We start from the raw sequence: 14,792 nt of genomic DNA on the forward strand, positions 1-14,792 counted from the left end.
TGGCTTTCACTTTATCCGTCGAGGAAATGGGGAACCATGAGCAGCCGCGACGACGCTGGTCCAGGATCTGCAGCCGCGATCTCGCGAGGCTCGTGTAAAAATCCTCGGATCGGTTCGATACCGAGATCCAGAAATTTTGCACAAGATTTTGCGGCATATTCTGAAATAAATGGAAACGCGCGCGATTGTTAGGATAATTGCTTTTTGATACGATCTCCGATCTGATCACGGGAGAAACGGATGATTCGAAGCACGAGAACATATTTAATGATGATCTTAGCTGTTTTCTAATTATTATGTAGTTTTAAACGAATATAATTTTATCGCATATGAAGTTCGATTGTTTATACGTTCCTCGATTTTATCACGTACGAATTTGTATTAGTATCGATGACACGTGACTTGAGGACGTTTTTAAAAACTTGAATTTTGCTGTCCGATGTTTATGGGACTTGAAAATCAACTTTTTCTAACAATCCGATCTGAACATCTGTCTTGCGAGGCAGCCGGTTATTCGGACTGGATTTTTAACGTGTTCTCCTAATTATTCTCGAATCGCAATGAGCTTGAAGTAAAGCGCGTTTCTTCAGCTTTATTTTGAGCTATGAAACACTTAAAAAATTCAACGAGAAATCATTTAAATATTAACGTTTATTCAAGCGTGGATGATCTTTGCCGTTTTCCCCGTAAGAATCAATGTAAAATCTGGCACGAATTTTCTGCTGTCTTCAAATGGGCGAACAGCGCCAATCCATGCAGCGGCAAAACGCTCAAACTGTTCACCGAATTGATTTCAGTTGCCGTCGTTAGATGGCAGCACGCAGAAGTTTCAGATGGCGTTATCTTACAGAGAAAGGCTGAAACTGCTCAACAATTTAATCTCAGGGTTCCTTCGATAGGAAAACATTGTCAAAAAAAAGGAAGAATCTAACCTTTAAAAATATATTGAAGGTTAAACCATTTACACATTTTGTTTACTGTTTTCAGTGGAGAAACATTCGGAGAGCTTCAAACACATATTAAAAAGACTAGGATATATAAACGCACATGTTATTACGTTTTAGCACGTTAATGTAGAGAATGAAATACATTGTTTATCTGAATAGATTTAAGAAGGATCCTTAATAATTATGATAAAAAGGTATGCACGTCTGACAGAATCATACAGAGTACACTTTAACTTAAAATTAGCTACTTTAGAATTTCAGAGTTTACATTACTGGATGAAATTGTTTTTAGGTTAGTTAGGTTAATTAGTTTATATTTACTTCTTTTGACTATAATTCCGTAAAAATGGATTTGGATGACGTCTCTTTGCAAGCTAAGGAAATTCGGGAATCGAATAAACTATCCAAGGAAGATGCCAAGGTAGATTTGTAATAATTTAATATTATTATTTAATTAAAAATAAATGTTTCCATTATACGTTTTGTATTACAAAAAAAGTACTAATTCCTGCAATAATGAGCCTATTATTATTTCAGATTCTACGAAACTTATATGTCGAGTTACACAATCCTGTACTACCACAGCACCAAGTTGAATCACGTGCAGGATCTCGTCCCCCAACACATGAAGAGGTAGAACAGTTTGAAAAATTTTCTTCCATTAAAAAGGGCTGCTTTCATCCATCGGAAGACAAAATAATAAATGATAACTGGAAAGCATTCTGCAGGGTTTGTCAGTTTAAATACTTATTAGTACAATTATGAAGAATATATAATGTAATTCTTTTACAATTAGTTTAAAGATTTTCATCATGTTTACATAGGCGCATAACTGGGACCCGAGTAAAATTAAACCATTCTTGCTTTTGCGGGAATCGAGTAAGACGCACATTCGTAGTAAGAAACAGAGACGGAGGTTCACTCAGTTTCTAGCAGATGGATTACCAAATAGAACATTGTACAGCGTATATCACAGATTCAGGAACTTGTTTGCAGATCGTGTACATAGAAGGTAAGCTATGTATTATTTGTAATATAAATTTGCGGTATTTTACATTTATCTTATGTTTCTGTAAATTAAGGTACCTTCCAGAAGAAGATGAGATGATTCTACAACATTTAGAGCACAATCCAAACCTTGATGAAAGGAGGAAGTATTCAGACTTAGCACAGGTTTTGAAAAGAACGCGAGCATCTATTTGGCGTCGATATAAAGTGCTCAAGGAAAAGCGTCAGAAAATACAATCGAAGTATTAGAAATATTATCAACTTTTGCGCAAATTTATTTCTTTAAAAAAATTTTCAAAAAAGGTTTACAATGAAGTAATTGTAACAAAATTTCACGATATGTATTCATATGTGTACCATACTTACATTCGATAGTTGAAGTATAATATCAAATCAATTTTATTTCAAAATAAAAATACCATTTATGTTAAATATGAAACTTATACAAAGGTGAGGAATAAATAATGCTTACATTGTCAGTACAAACAGTTACAGTATTAATAATTTTTAGTCGTGATTACCAAATGGTAAATATTTGCATCGTAAGAGTCATAAACTTTTTATTTTCTATTCATACATTTATATAAATAAGAATCAGTCTCTGCTTTGCTCTATAAAAGTATCAATTAATGTTTGTAGTCTTTCTTTTAAATTCCCAGTTTTATATGTAAAATTTGTGACGCTAATAAAGCGTTTATTCAAAATTATGACTTCCCTTGTAAATTCAATCATAATAATTATTCTAGAAATTAATATTAAGACTTATTTTAATCATCTACATTACAAACTTTTCAGCCGAATCACCTTAATCACGTGTCTAAACTAGTGCTTTAAATTACTTTTTATTTTGTTTCCTAAAATTTTAATTACGATTAATAAGTCCCATTATCTAAATTCTGAAATAAAACATTAATTAAATAAATATAATAAAAATAGATAATATGGAGGACAATTATGTTTAAAATATTAAAACCGTATGATGCTATATTAATGCATACAAATACATATATAGGTCCTTACGTAAATTACAACTTAGAATACAATACTACCAATACCTGCAGCTATTACATTATAAATTCTTCGATTAATAATAAATGAAAAGGTAGAAAAAAGCTAATGTATAATTTTCTATTTTAGCATAATAATATACAAAAATATACATGGCTATGTATCCAAGTTAAGCATATATAATATTCAAGTTATAAAACTATTTAGCTTTAAGTAGTTTAGTTATAAAACTAATTAGCTTTATAAAATATAATAAATGTTACATGCACAGATGAATTTTGTCGTAATAAAGCACTAGTCTGGATAGGTAGATTAATTATGCACGAGTATTTAAATAATTTTTCTGTAAAAAAGGAGCTGCTTGTATATTTACAAAAGTGCACGATATCTACAATAATGCTATAATTATATACTATGAGAATACGAGTGTAGTTAGCTCGGATAAAATGAGTCGCATCCTTAAAACATTTGTCCTATCACAGCAAGTGAGCGTACCGCGGATTGTACGTTATTCACATGAATATGGTGCGCAACGGAGTGTCGATGATCATCGACAACCATTTGTAAAGGATCCTCAGCATATTGAACTCTGCAACGTTTCTGATGAGCGAACAAGCTTCCACTGTGACTGTATGCAGCTCCACAAGTTTTGCATACATATGGTTTCTCACCAGAGTGTGTATAGGTATGTTCTTTCAGAGTGCTGAGTCTTTTGAATGCCTTGCCACAGGTTTTACAAAGATAGTTTGCTTCACCGGTGTGCCTAGTCAGATGTCGTCTGAAGGCTGAGCTGACTGCAAATGCTGCACTACAGACATGACAGACGAACGGTTTGTCACCTGTATGAATCCTGATGTGGTTTGCTAAACTGGTCGTGGTAGTGAAACCACTGTTACACGTTTTACACACGTGTGGCTTCACGCCAGTATGAGTTCTCATATGGTAGGTGAGGGAGGAATTACTTGGATACACTTTACTACATATATGACACAGGTATTCCCTTGGAACTTTCTCTTTCGGCTTGTGCGTCCTTTGATGGAGAACGAGACGAGCCTGACTAGCACAGACTTTCCTACAGATTTCACATGTAACTGGCTCAGGTTTGGGCTTATGCATCGCTACATGACGTCTGAGACCCTTCTTTGTTGCCATGATCTTATCACAATGTTGGCATTTATATTCCCCAGACCCATCCTCGTCGCTCTCCTCTTTCTTAACATTTTCACTCTCTTGTACATTATTGGTTTGTGTAGTATTAGGGAAGGAGTCATCATCAGAGTCGAAAAATTTATTGTTATCCACTAAATTGTCTAATAAACCATGGCCGTGTTTTTCTGCATGCTTTTTCAGCGTGTCAGGCCTGAAGAACCATTTCTTGCATACGGTGCAGGAATATTTTTTGTCTCCATGCACCAGAGCATGTCTTTTCAGATTTTTTAATGTAGAACAATACTGACTACAAATATCGCATTTGTACAATTCAGGTGCATTCTCAAATTCATCAACTTCATTTACAATACCAGTTTCATCATCTGTATCTTCTTCAATCTTCATTTCCTTCTTTGGATCTTTGTTGTCTTTTTGATCATCTGTATTGATTTCTTTGATCATATTATTCAGTTTTTCCGTGTGTGATTTTAGATGACGGGCAAAGCTTTGGGGCTTAGAAAAGCATGCATGGCATAATTTACAGGCAAGGGGCTTTGATGTATGTATCTTTTTATGATTCTCCATATTTTCTTGCTTATAGAACATTTTCAAACAGACATCGCATTTGAATTTCTTTTCATGGACAAGAGAATGCTTTTTTAAGCCCTTTTGTGTATTATAATATTTGGAACATACTTTACATTTGAATTTTGTCTCTCCAGAGTCGTGACTATCGCTGCCTGGATCATAATAACTATCATCTATCTCATCTTCACTATAAGTTTTGTTGGAGACCGATTTTAATTTTCTACTAGATGTACGTTTTTGTGGAACTTTCTCTTCCTCTATGACATTATCATTCAATGTACTTTCTTCAAGAAATTCATCTTCCTGTTTTTTCTCAGTTTCTTCCACATTTGGATTGATATCTTGACTTTCTTCTGGTTTTGATTGCATATCTAAGGTTTCCGTAAGGTCATTTTCATCTTCCTGACTCAGAGCAGTCTCTAAGTTGTTCTCTGAGATACAGGCTTCCTTCTCGATCTCTTTGGATCCTTCGAATCCAATTGAGCATATAAAAAGTTTATCGCTTGGTATATCAATCTGACCAGTGCTCAAATCAGACTCATCCCTGGAAAAAGAAGTACTATGTATGTATTCCTGAGAATTGGCAGCAGCCACTGCCTGCATTTCTTCTTTCACATAGTAGCCCTCTTGACTAACATCCTGTTCCTTTGATAACACTGGCTCTATTTCCAACTCTGTTTGAGTGCATGTATCCTAAAATATTTTGAAAAATCTTATGTACTATACTGCAACATTGTGTAAAAAACATATTTTAAAAGATATTAAAATTACCACGATAGTAGACTTTGTCGGTTTATTGTAATACATTCGCAATTTAGCATCAGAATGCTGACACTGTTGTCTAAATTCATGAGCGACGCTTGCTTTATAAATACAGATATCACAAATTAACGATGGTAAACCATCTTGCTCGTGAATCTCGATCGATCCACAGATCTGTATTTTTTGTGGAAGACACGAGAAGTCATTCACATCCTGATCCGTAGTAAAAATAGGGGACAAATTGGTGCCTTCTGCAAGGCAGATTCTGCATATTCTATCCATGTTAATCGGTAGATTAAAATATCCTGTCATCGCTTGCTAAAACCACCAGGTAATCTATCTGTCGTGGGCTTCCTGCAAATCATTGTAAAATTAGTTGTAAAATAAAAACAATACTTTAAGGAGTGTGTCGTACTTTTGTGACAAAGTACACTGTTAGTTGCGACAGTAATATATGCTCAATGCAAAGTGAAGCTGTACATATAAGATATAAACATTTTATTCCGAATTGTTCCATTTTTCGGATAAACGAAAAAATAGATTAACGTGCAAAAATGGGAGGTTCTCAACCTTCGGATCCCTGGAACACCGTGAAAACATGCCACGACGTTGAGACGATGTACCAGCAGTGATGCCCAGACGAATTAAAGCTGAACTTCGGTAAAAAAGTTCGCGTGCTGCAATTTTTACGACGCACAGTCCTCGTGAAGTTTCATCGGACGACAATAAGCTACGTTACACATCTCATTGTCGATCGCAGACCTTTTCTTCCGGACACACCGTTCCGCGAGAGAAGTTTAACACTTTTCTACCCTTTTGTTTAAATGGCTTCGCTACATATCTGTTCGGGCCAACTAGAAAAGTTGAGAGCAATCTGAGGGGAAACCAGACGTACGCATAGAGAACTTGCGAAACGGAGTGTTGGATGGGTCAATACAAAGAAAAATCGAGTTGTATACATGAGTATGCACTTTAATGCAGTGTTTTCTCTTTAAATTCACTTGATTTTGGAGAGATGGCGAGATGTTTGAGAGCAGAGACCGCCATTTATGAGGAAGCTAACGTTTTCATTGGCCGGTTGGTACGTTGTTGGCTCGCGTTTGTATTAATATTACGTACTATAAGCAGTGTAAGAAATAATTATACCAATATCTGATAAAATATATTTTATTTTCCGATATGTATATCGAAAGAGTTACGTATTAAAATCTTTTGGCGTAGTTTTCATGAAGATGTAATAAAAAGTACACGAACGCCGTATCTTGGTATCAAAGAGCCAATCAAAACACACCGATTGCAACTAGCGAGTCCGCATGCGATTTTATAAAACTTGGGAATTTCGGAGCCGCAGAATTTTGTGTAACAAAATGTTGAGAGTGTGGTTTGTCTATTTGTGATAATTCTTAGGTTCGAGCACCAAGAGACTTTCTTATCCGCCGATCTGTCAAAAAATATAAATGTTCGACCGTGAGTGAGGTTCAGGGTCTCTAACATACGGTAATGTTATCAAACTAAGTTATCCGATTAAGTCGGAACACTGGGTGGATGTAGAAAGAAGCCTTTCAAGCGGTCTTGAAAATATACCATTTATTTTTTAAATGCCATTATGGCTCTCCGCAAAGTCAAAGGAAATTTCGAGCGTATGTTTGACAAAAATCTAACCGATCTGGTGCGTGGAATTAGAAACAACAAGGAAAACGAGGTAAATCTCTACTCACACGTTGCAAGTTGATTTATTGTTAATTATGATACATAACCTCGATCATCTCTGGTTTAATAACCATCATTATTTTCCCTTTATTGATAAGTGCTTTAATTTGCTATACTACAGGCAAAATATATTGCACAATGCATTGAGGAAATTAAACAAGAACTACGACAAGACAATGTTGCAGTCAAAGCAAATGCTGTGGCAAAGCTAACATATGTAAGTCCAATCCATATGTAATCCATACATAATTACATATCTCATGTTATTAATGAGACTTATTCATTTTTGTTTAGCTTCAAATGCTAGGATATGACGTTAGTTGGGCTGGTTTCAATATAATTGAAGTGATGTCCTCTGCAAAATTCACTTATAAACGTATTGGTTACTTGGCTGCAAGTCAGAGTTTCCATGCAGACACTGAAGTAGGATATCATTTAAATCTGAAATAAACTTTCTGAAAAATTGTCTGAAAGAAATCTGATGAACATGTAAATTTTGTTAACAGACTCGTACATTAAGCAATGCATGTATATGTTGTATTACAATGGATATCTCATAAAAAACTAATGTTGCACGAACATTTGTCAGGTTTCTGAAGACACTATATTAATTGAACTACTTCTAAGTGTAAAATTGATTATTGCAGCTTTTGATGTTAACCACCAACATGATCCGCAAAGACTTAAATAGCCAAAACCAGTACGATGCAGGCTTAGCCCTAAGTGGTCTCTCATGCTTCATTAGCTCGGATCTTGCACGTGATTTAGTTAATGATATAATGACACTATTAACATCCACCAAGCCGTATTTGCGCAAGAAGGCTGTACTGATGATGTACAAAGTTTTCTTGCGGTTTCCAGAGGCCTTGAGGCCTGCCTTTCCCAGATTGAAAGAGAAGCTGGAGGATCCAGATAGCGGTGTGCAAAGTGCTGCAGTGAATGTAGTCTGTGAACTAGCAAGGAAAAATCCAAAGAACTATTTAAGTCTTGCCCCTGTTTTTTTCAAACTCATGACAACATCTACTAACAACTGGATGTTAATTAAAATTATTAAATTGGTAAGTGGTACTTCTTAAGTTAGCGAAAGTACCGTGAAACAGATTGATGAAAATGTAGGCTCACTGTTATGACACTGGTTAACATGAGCCAAGTAATATTGGTCTTGTTTCACATGCTCAGTTCTCCACTATAACACTGATTGAGCCAAAAATGGGTCGGCGACTCACTCAACCTCTAATTGACCTGATTTCAAGGTTCTCATACTAGTCGATTATTTTTTCCAATATACTGAAGTCATAGATGTTAGTTGTGTAGAGTGCGTTAGTAGCATATGTCTTCGTAAGCTGTATTTACTTTGTATGTTGTGCGAATTATTTATAGAGATATAAATTGAGTCTTGTTATATTTATTAGATTACAATTATATTTACAGTTTGGTGCATTGACACCTCTAGAACCTAGGCTTGGCAAAAAATTAATAGAACCCCTTACGAATTTGATACACAGGTATTTAATCATGTATTTTTATTAAAATACTGCACTCGTAGATTTGATTACCGCTTCTAAAATAGCTTCAATCTCACTCCTATGCATACAGAAATTTACTTTTTAATTTATCACGATTACGTTTCGTTGCTGTAATTAAATGAACACGAATGCATTAGTTTAATTCTTTAAGTAACCATCAACTGGTCAATCTAATATTAATAACTTGTATTACTGGTTTTAGTACATCAGCAATGTCCTTGTTATACGAATGCATCAATACAGTGATAGCTGTATTAATTTCCATTTCATCTGGCATGCCAAATCACTCCGACTCGATATTGTTATGCGTCCAAAAATTGAGGATACTGATAGAGGATTCCGATCAGAATCTAAAATATTTGGGACTGCTAGCCATGTCGAAAATTCTGAAGACTCATCCGAAAAGCGTGCAGGCCCACAAGGACCTAATAATGCAATGCTTGGACGATAAAGATGAAAGTATAAGACTGCGTGCCTTGGATTTATTATATGGTATGGTTTCGAAGAAGAACCTAATGGAAATAGTTAGAAAATTAATGGTGCACATGGATAAAGCTGAGGGCACAGCTTACCGCGACGAATTACTGTCGAAGATTATCCAGATTTGTTCTCAGAATAATTATCAATTTGTTACTTACTTCGAATGGTAAAACAACGATATATATATATATATATATTATAAATTAATGATGTATAGCTTTGTGATTTTATCCATATTTGAAATTTGCAGGTACATATCCGTATTGGTCGAGCTTACTAGAATGGAAGGTACCAAGCACGGACCACTAGTAGCAACTCAGCTGCTTGATGTAGCAATTCGTGTACAAGCTATACGAAAGTATGCCGTTCGACAATGTGCCTTATTGCTGGAGAACTCTTATCTTTTAACGGGGCAGCCCAGAGCGACGATGTCTGAGGTTTTGTACGCAGCCGCATGGATTTGCGGAGAATTCTCTAGGTACAGTCACTCTGTTTACATATCATCGATATTATAATTAATAACATATTATTATGTTAACAGCGAACTAGAAGACCCTCTAGCAACGTTACAATCAATGTTACGATCGCAGGCCTCGAGTCTGCCAGGACACATCCAGGCGGTCTATGTCCATAACATTCTGAAACTTGCCACAGCCACGTTGTGTAAAGCTGAAAGCGAAGGAGACGCCGAGACGATGGCTCAGGTATGCCAATTTGTTATAATACCTGTTTGTATTAAGAATAATGCCAGTATTTTGTTTTATAGATTTACGAACTGAAAGATAAAATAGCAGCTTTTGTGTGCAGCGGGGACTTGGAAGTGCAGGAAAGATCTAGCTCAGCGATGGTATTGCTCGAATGTTTGAAAGAGAGTCCTGGCTTGGCACAAGAGCTGATGGAAGCTTTTGAGGGAGAGCTTAATCCCGTTGCTCCCAAAGCGCAGAGAAAGGTGATTAATTAAATAATGATTAATGTGATTAAGTGATGGTTAATTAAAGAAATCCAGTATTCGAATAAAAATAAGCTGTGCCTCATAGGTTCCAATTCCTGAGGAACTGGACTTGGACTCGTGGATCAATGATCCTCCATCAGAGAGTTCAGACTCGGAAGATTTGGATATGAATGATATTTTCATTAAGACAGAGAAAAATAGTGATGCCTACTCCAGACGTGAGTTTAGTGAACCTACAGCAGAGGAGCTTCAGAAGCGCAGGGAGGCCAGGAAATTGGAGCAACAAAACAATCCTCATTATCTGAAAGGCTCATTCAAGAACTCTACGTCCTACCACAACTCGTCAAACATTTATGAGGAGTTCGATAACATTCCTGTTGCGGAGTTGGATATTCCAGTGGCTCTAAAAATTAATAATCACAAGAGGTACAAAGTACACGGCAAGAAAAAGAAGAAATCTAAGAAAAGTATGTTTAAATTATGTAACACTGTAGAGGATTATGATTTTCTATTAATTATGCGTGTTCCATAGGTAAAAAATCAGCTTCAGAGGATGAGCATGAAGATGCCTATCCCGTTCAAGTAGTGAACACTGGCGTGGGTGAACTACCACCAGGTGCAGAGATCAGTGACAGTGACGATTACGACCTAGTGGATGCGAATGATCCACACAGAGCTTTAAATATTGATCTGGATATGCCCTTGAGGGAAGATGAAAGGTTACCAGTGCTAGAACATAGGATTATCGAAAATAGCATGAAACAAGAAAATGCTGATGTTAAAGAAAAGAAGAAAGAAAAAGTAATTATATATCTATTTTTTTCTAATTTCAATTGAATGAAATCACAGTTTATAAAATGTTATACGTTTAGGGTCACAAAAAGTCGAAAAAGAGGGTCAAAGAAGTCAAAGAGAAGGATCAGTGGCTGACCGATATGTGGCTGGAAAACAATATTTCCACGGAGAAAATTCAGTCTCCGGTCACCAACGAGTATACGCAGGTGTTCGGTGAGAAGGATGCAGATCCGAAGAACACTAAGCGTAAGAAGTCAAAGAGCCAGGAGAAGTATAAAAAGTCGGAAGACGGCTCGAAACATCGAAAGTCAAAGAAGACCAAAAGTAAAAAAGAGAAGAAATCACTAGACTATGATGACACAGCCGGAATCTCTACGCCGTCGAAGGAAATCTTACCAGATCTGACAAGCAGTTTTAATAACGATGACGGCACAGTTCTTGTGCAGCCATTAACTCTGTACGAAGAGTTAGCTAAAGACGAAGCGCTCACTATGATGTACGATTTAAAGCAGATACCTCATGAGTCGACTAAACTAATGGCTTCGATACTCATTACAAACTATTCTCAGAAAGTTGTAAAAGATTTAGTTTTTAATGTTCCAGACACGCCTTCGTTGAAGCTAATTAGAAATGTAAGTTTCGTATAATACATAATTACGTATACGCTATAAAAAAACATATATGTTTCTTTTTCTTTTAGAACAAAGATAAAAGTGGCATTTTTTTGCCATTTGAACTGCCCTCTCAAGCCAGTGAAAAGACAGAGATCACTATTTCAATTAAGGATGTGACTTTTGCTCAGAAGTTGAGTGGCGCGCTCACATATGTGTTCGAAAATGAAGAAAAGATCTTTCACACAGTTGATTTCACTATGCAATTGTCTTGCAGCAAGTTCATGGTTGGCCATCTGTCGCATAGAGATATACTGACTGAATTACTCAAGAGTGATCAACTCAAGCATCAAGTTAAAACGCAAGTTAGCCTCTCTCAAGGCTTTGGTATGATTCTAAATTCAATTCGTAGTAGATGTAACCTGACTCTTGTGGAGCAAATTGATAGCACTGCGTCCCTTTATGGGCATTCTCTGAAAGGACATCATGTGTGCCTTTTATTAAAGTATAATGTGAGTATATAATTGAGTTATGCATACATTTCATTATAAAATTATGTCGGTTTGTTTATTGCAGAAATCGTCGGGCAATTTGGTGATCGAAGGCAAAGGCGACAATAATCAGTTACTGTCAGGGATCATTGAAGAGATTCTGAGGATTCTAACATAATGTCTGACCCGTGCAATGAACTGTTTGCATACTACAATTCCTATCACTGCAGTCATGTTTATCATATTACTAAACTAGTAGCAGGGCAAACACATCTGACAGTACATCTAAAGGCTATAGAAAATTTGTTTTGCGAATTTATCGAATATTTTCAGACAGAACACTTATCTAAGCTCTACGTATAATTTATATGATATCTGGTATACATGTAAATGTACACATTTATATGTATATGTATAAAATATGACACTCGATGCGCGGAAGACGTTTATTATTCTGGAATTGAAGACATCAGAATGAAAGTAGTTCGTTTTGTTCGTACACACTTTTAGTTTACAATGTGCAATAATAAGATAGAAAATTGAATACTTTTTTTTAATTATCTTGCGACGTCTTACATAAGAGTCTCTTTTATGTAATTAATTCTCTGTAAATATTGTCGCAAAATTTTTGATGTATTTTCAATTCGATCTTTAGCATTGATTGAACCAGGTTTTTATATAATCATAAGATGTGTATAGTAATTAAAATATCGGATTATCTTGGCAAAGATAAGACAAAGCACATATGTATGTGAAATATTATTTTTAAGAGTATTCTTGTAAAATATTGTAATGGAAAAATTACAAATGCTGTCCGTGTATACATATGTATGTGTATATATTTACATGCGAGATGCTTGACTGAATGGTATCGCATCTGCTTTGTTTTCTGTTGTGTGAAAAGAAGTTTCAAGATTATTTACAATTCCTTATACAATTGTGAATAAAGCAGATGTGATCCAATTTAGTTGAAGTATTGTTCGTAATAGTTATACATACACATATATATAATATATATATAAATGAATCAGAGTTCGACTACTTTATACACTGATATCTTCAATTTTGTGTTACTAGGAGATTGCTATTATAATTATATATTGTTGAATTCCTTCTTATATTGTAAGATACACTGCGAAATGTGTGAATGTACATCGATGTTTCTCAGCGGAGTGTATACTTCTTGCATGTGTAATGAGTTTGTAATATCAATAATTTCATAAGCATAAGGATTAAGTATATAAATACGCAGAACCATAATACACGAAACACCAAATGTAAATAGCTGACACTTGTATCCTATACTGATAAACAATATTTTTATTTTAAATATCTTCCAAAAATGGATTTCATTTATATGGAAAAAAGCATCTTTTGGTAGCACAATCTTTTCTCGTGCAAAGCACTGAATTTTCCTTTTTCTTCGTTGTTATAATATTTAAAAAAGATGCTTTCTGCTTACTCTTACACTTGTTGTGCCAAAAGCAATGTATTAATCAGTAATTAACTTCGGTTTCCAAGCGTAACATAGATAACATATTTATACCGTTAATCCTTTATTTTACAAGTGCATTTACACATATTATTAAACATATTATCAATTCATGGAAACAAATAATGTTTCACATTGTTTGTAGTTTATGTATAATAATGTTTACGATATTCGTTTTTACGAATAATAATAATAATCTGTTACATTTATTCATAGAAAATTTTCTTACTCTTTGTACTTGCTATATAAGAAAAGAGAATAGAATTGATCCGTTGAAAATATATTTTATGTAACAAATTCTTTTTTTTAATTTTATTGAGAAAGCTATAAATATATATACCATAATTTTTAATTGTTTTCCATATTTTAAAAATGATTAGTGTATGTTAAAGTAAGAATCACGAAATTTATTTTAAATCATAGTAGATAATAATTATTCAAATACTCGATGATAGTTTTATTTTTTAAATGAGATTTATAGATTTAAACAATTTTTGAAAGTATGTAATTAAGAAATGTGACACTAATAAAAATTCAGTATTAGAATTTTCTATTACGATGAAATGTTTCGAGTTGAGCTTGTAATGTTAAATAACTTATTATTTAATAGCATTACGTACGTATAAGTGATTTTAAATTTCACGTTCATTTTTTAAAACCCACTTCGATAAATAAATTAAATTAAATAACAAAAGGAATTTTATGAATATCGAAACATTGTGTTCTATGTATTGTGTATGATTTGAAGTTTCGCGCTTTTTTTTAAACTTTGTTCACGTAATGGGTGCCTTTTCAACGAAAACCTTTACATTTAATTCGAAGAGCAAAAGAAGTTTGTGGTAACTAAAACATTACTTTCTGCGTTTACTAAACGTTCATAAATAGTCTAGAATAATAAAAAAGAAAAGGCATATATGCACAGTGAAATTATATTACGTATCTGAAATTTTTAACAGAGTTTCCTCTCTAGTTTGAAGTTTTAGAACGTTGGTACCACATGTTTTGACATTAGTCTAAGATGGCGGTATTTTTCAGTGTTGGTGTGTAGTAGGGCTGTCGGATCTTCGAGTTTTTTGCGTTTTGAATAGAAATTTCGGCGTGAATGAATTATGGAAACTAGTGCGAGTACCGGTACTCGTACAACGCGGTTTATGATGGAGGGTGTCGGTGCCCGAGTCATCCGTGGCCCTGAATGGAAATGGGGTAAACAGGTTAGTCAGAATGTTAACTCAATTAAATGTTATTTTTCCTCTCATTCTTGCACCCCACACAT

General features: G+C 34.7%; 4 protein-coding genes across 6 annotated transcripts in view; 3 read left to right on the forward strand and 1 right to left on the reverse strand.

Moving 5' to 3' along the window:
- The first annotated feature begins 864 nt into the window (after window positions 1–864).
- LOC117218300 (uncharacterized) lies at window positions 865–2,443 on the forward strand. Its single transcript, XM_033466591.2, has 5 exons — window positions 865–1,141; window positions 1,240–1,368; window positions 1,485–1,676; window positions 1,772–1,959; window positions 2,030–2,443. The coding sequence occupies exons 2-5, from the start codon at window positions 1,294–1,296 to the stop codon at window positions 2,202–2,204; spliced, it is 630 nt and encodes a 209-aa protein (XP_033322482.1). The 5' UTR covers window positions 865–1,141; window positions 1,240–1,293; the 3' UTR covers window positions 2,205–2,443.
- Window positions 2,444–3,298: 855 nt separating this feature from the next.
- On the reverse strand, window positions 3,299–6,507 carry LOC117218284 (uncharacterized). Of its 2 annotated transcripts, none has more exons than XM_033466572.2 (3): window positions 6,033–6,507; window positions 5,472–5,816; window positions 3,299–5,393 (listed from the first exon to the last, which is right to left on the reverse strand). In XM_033466572.2, exons 2-3 carry the CDS (start codon window positions 5,772–5,774, stop codon window positions 3,423–3,425), a joined length of 2,274 nt encoding a protein of 757 aa, XP_033322463.1. In that variant the 5' UTR covers window positions 5,775–5,816; window positions 6,033–6,507; the 3' UTR covers window positions 3,299–3,422. The 2 variants fall into 2 exon arrangements, with proteins under 2 accessions (XP_033322463.1, XP_033322471.1); XM_033466580.2 differs by lacking the exon at window positions 6,033–6,507 and adding an exon at window positions 5,878–6,026.
- Window positions 6,508–6,744: 237 nt separating this feature from the next.
- Window positions 6,745–13,728, forward strand: garnet (adaptor-related protein complex 3, delta 1 subunit-like garnet). 2 transcript variants are annotated; one of them, XM_033466543.2, is made up of 14 exons: window positions 6,745–7,164; window positions 7,294–7,389; window positions 7,467–7,595; window positions 7,820–8,230; window positions 8,352–8,425; window positions 8,901–9,344; window positions 9,429–9,656; window positions 9,720–9,882; window positions 9,945–10,127; window positions 10,216–10,597; window positions 10,663–10,931; window positions 11,003–11,557; window positions 11,626–12,048; window positions 12,113–13,728. In XM_033466543.2, the coding sequence occupies exons 1-14, from the start codon at window positions 7,069–7,071 to the stop codon at window positions 12,203–12,205; spliced, it is 3,546 nt and encodes a 1,181-aa protein (XP_033322434.1). In that variant the 5' UTR covers window positions 6,745–7,068; the 3' UTR covers window positions 12,206–13,728. The 2 variants fall into 2 exon arrangements, with proteins under 2 accessions (XP_033322434.1, XP_033322431.1); XM_033466540.2 differs by lacking the exon at window positions 8,352–8,425 and adding an exon at window positions 8,604–8,677 and having other exon boundaries at window positions 6,748–7,164.
- Window positions 13,729–14,521: 793 nt separating this feature from the next.
- The window catches only part of mib1 (E3 ubiquitin-protein ligase mind bomb 1), a 591,834-nt gene continuing 591,563 nt past the window's right edge, over window positions 14,522–14,792 (forward strand). The window contains exon 1 of the mRNA XM_033465641.2: window positions 14,522–14,730. Within this exon, the coding sequence (XP_033321532.1) occupies window positions 14,629–14,730 (102 nt within the window). The 5' untranslated portion in view covers window positions 14,522–14,628. The remainder of the gene's footprint in view (window positions 14,731–14,792) is intronic.

The sequence above is a fragment of the Megalopta genalis genome, chromosome 5 (assembly GCF_051020955.1).
Source record: "Megalopta genalis isolate 19385.01 chromosome 5, iyMegGena1_principal, whole genome shotgun sequence".
NCBI classification, from domain to species: Eukaryota; Metazoa; Arthropoda; class Insecta; order Hymenoptera; family Halictidae; genus Megalopta; species Megalopta genalis.

Excerpts from the sequence above, each read along its gene's own strand:
- LOC117218300 (XM_033466591.2), top strand. The coding sequence starts at position 1,294 with ATGGATTTGGATGACGTCTCTTTGCAAGCTAAGGAAATTCGGGAATCG. Across the intron at positions 1,369-1,484 it reads TATCCAAGGAAGATGCCAAG|ATTCTACGAAACTTATATGT; the intron begins GTAGATTTGTAA and ends TTATTATTTCAG. Across the intron at positions 1,677-1,771 it reads ACTGGAAAGCATTCTGCAGG|GCGCATAACTGGGACCCGAG; the intron begins GTTTGTCAGTTT and ends ATGTTTACATAG.
- LOC117218284 (XM_033466572.2), bottom strand. The coding sequence starts at position 5,774 with ATGACAGGATATTTTAATCTACCGATTAACATGGATAGAATATGCAGA. Across the intron at positions 5,394-5,471 it reads CGACAAAGTCTACTATCGTG|GATACATGCACTCAAACAGA; the intron begins GTAATTTTAATA and ends AAAATATTTTAG.
- garnet (XM_033466543.2), top strand. The coding sequence starts at position 7,069 with ATGGCTCTCCGCAAAGTCAAAGGAAATTTCGAGCGTATGTTTGACAAA. Across the intron at positions 7,390-7,466 it reads CTGTGGCAAAGCTAACATAT|CTTCAAATGCTAGGATATGA; the intron begins GTAAGTCCAATC and ends ATTTTTGTTTAG. Across the intron at positions 9,345-9,428 it reads TTTGTTACTTACTTCGAATG|GTACATATCCGTATTGGTCG; the intron begins GTAAAACAACGA and ends TGAAATTTGCAG.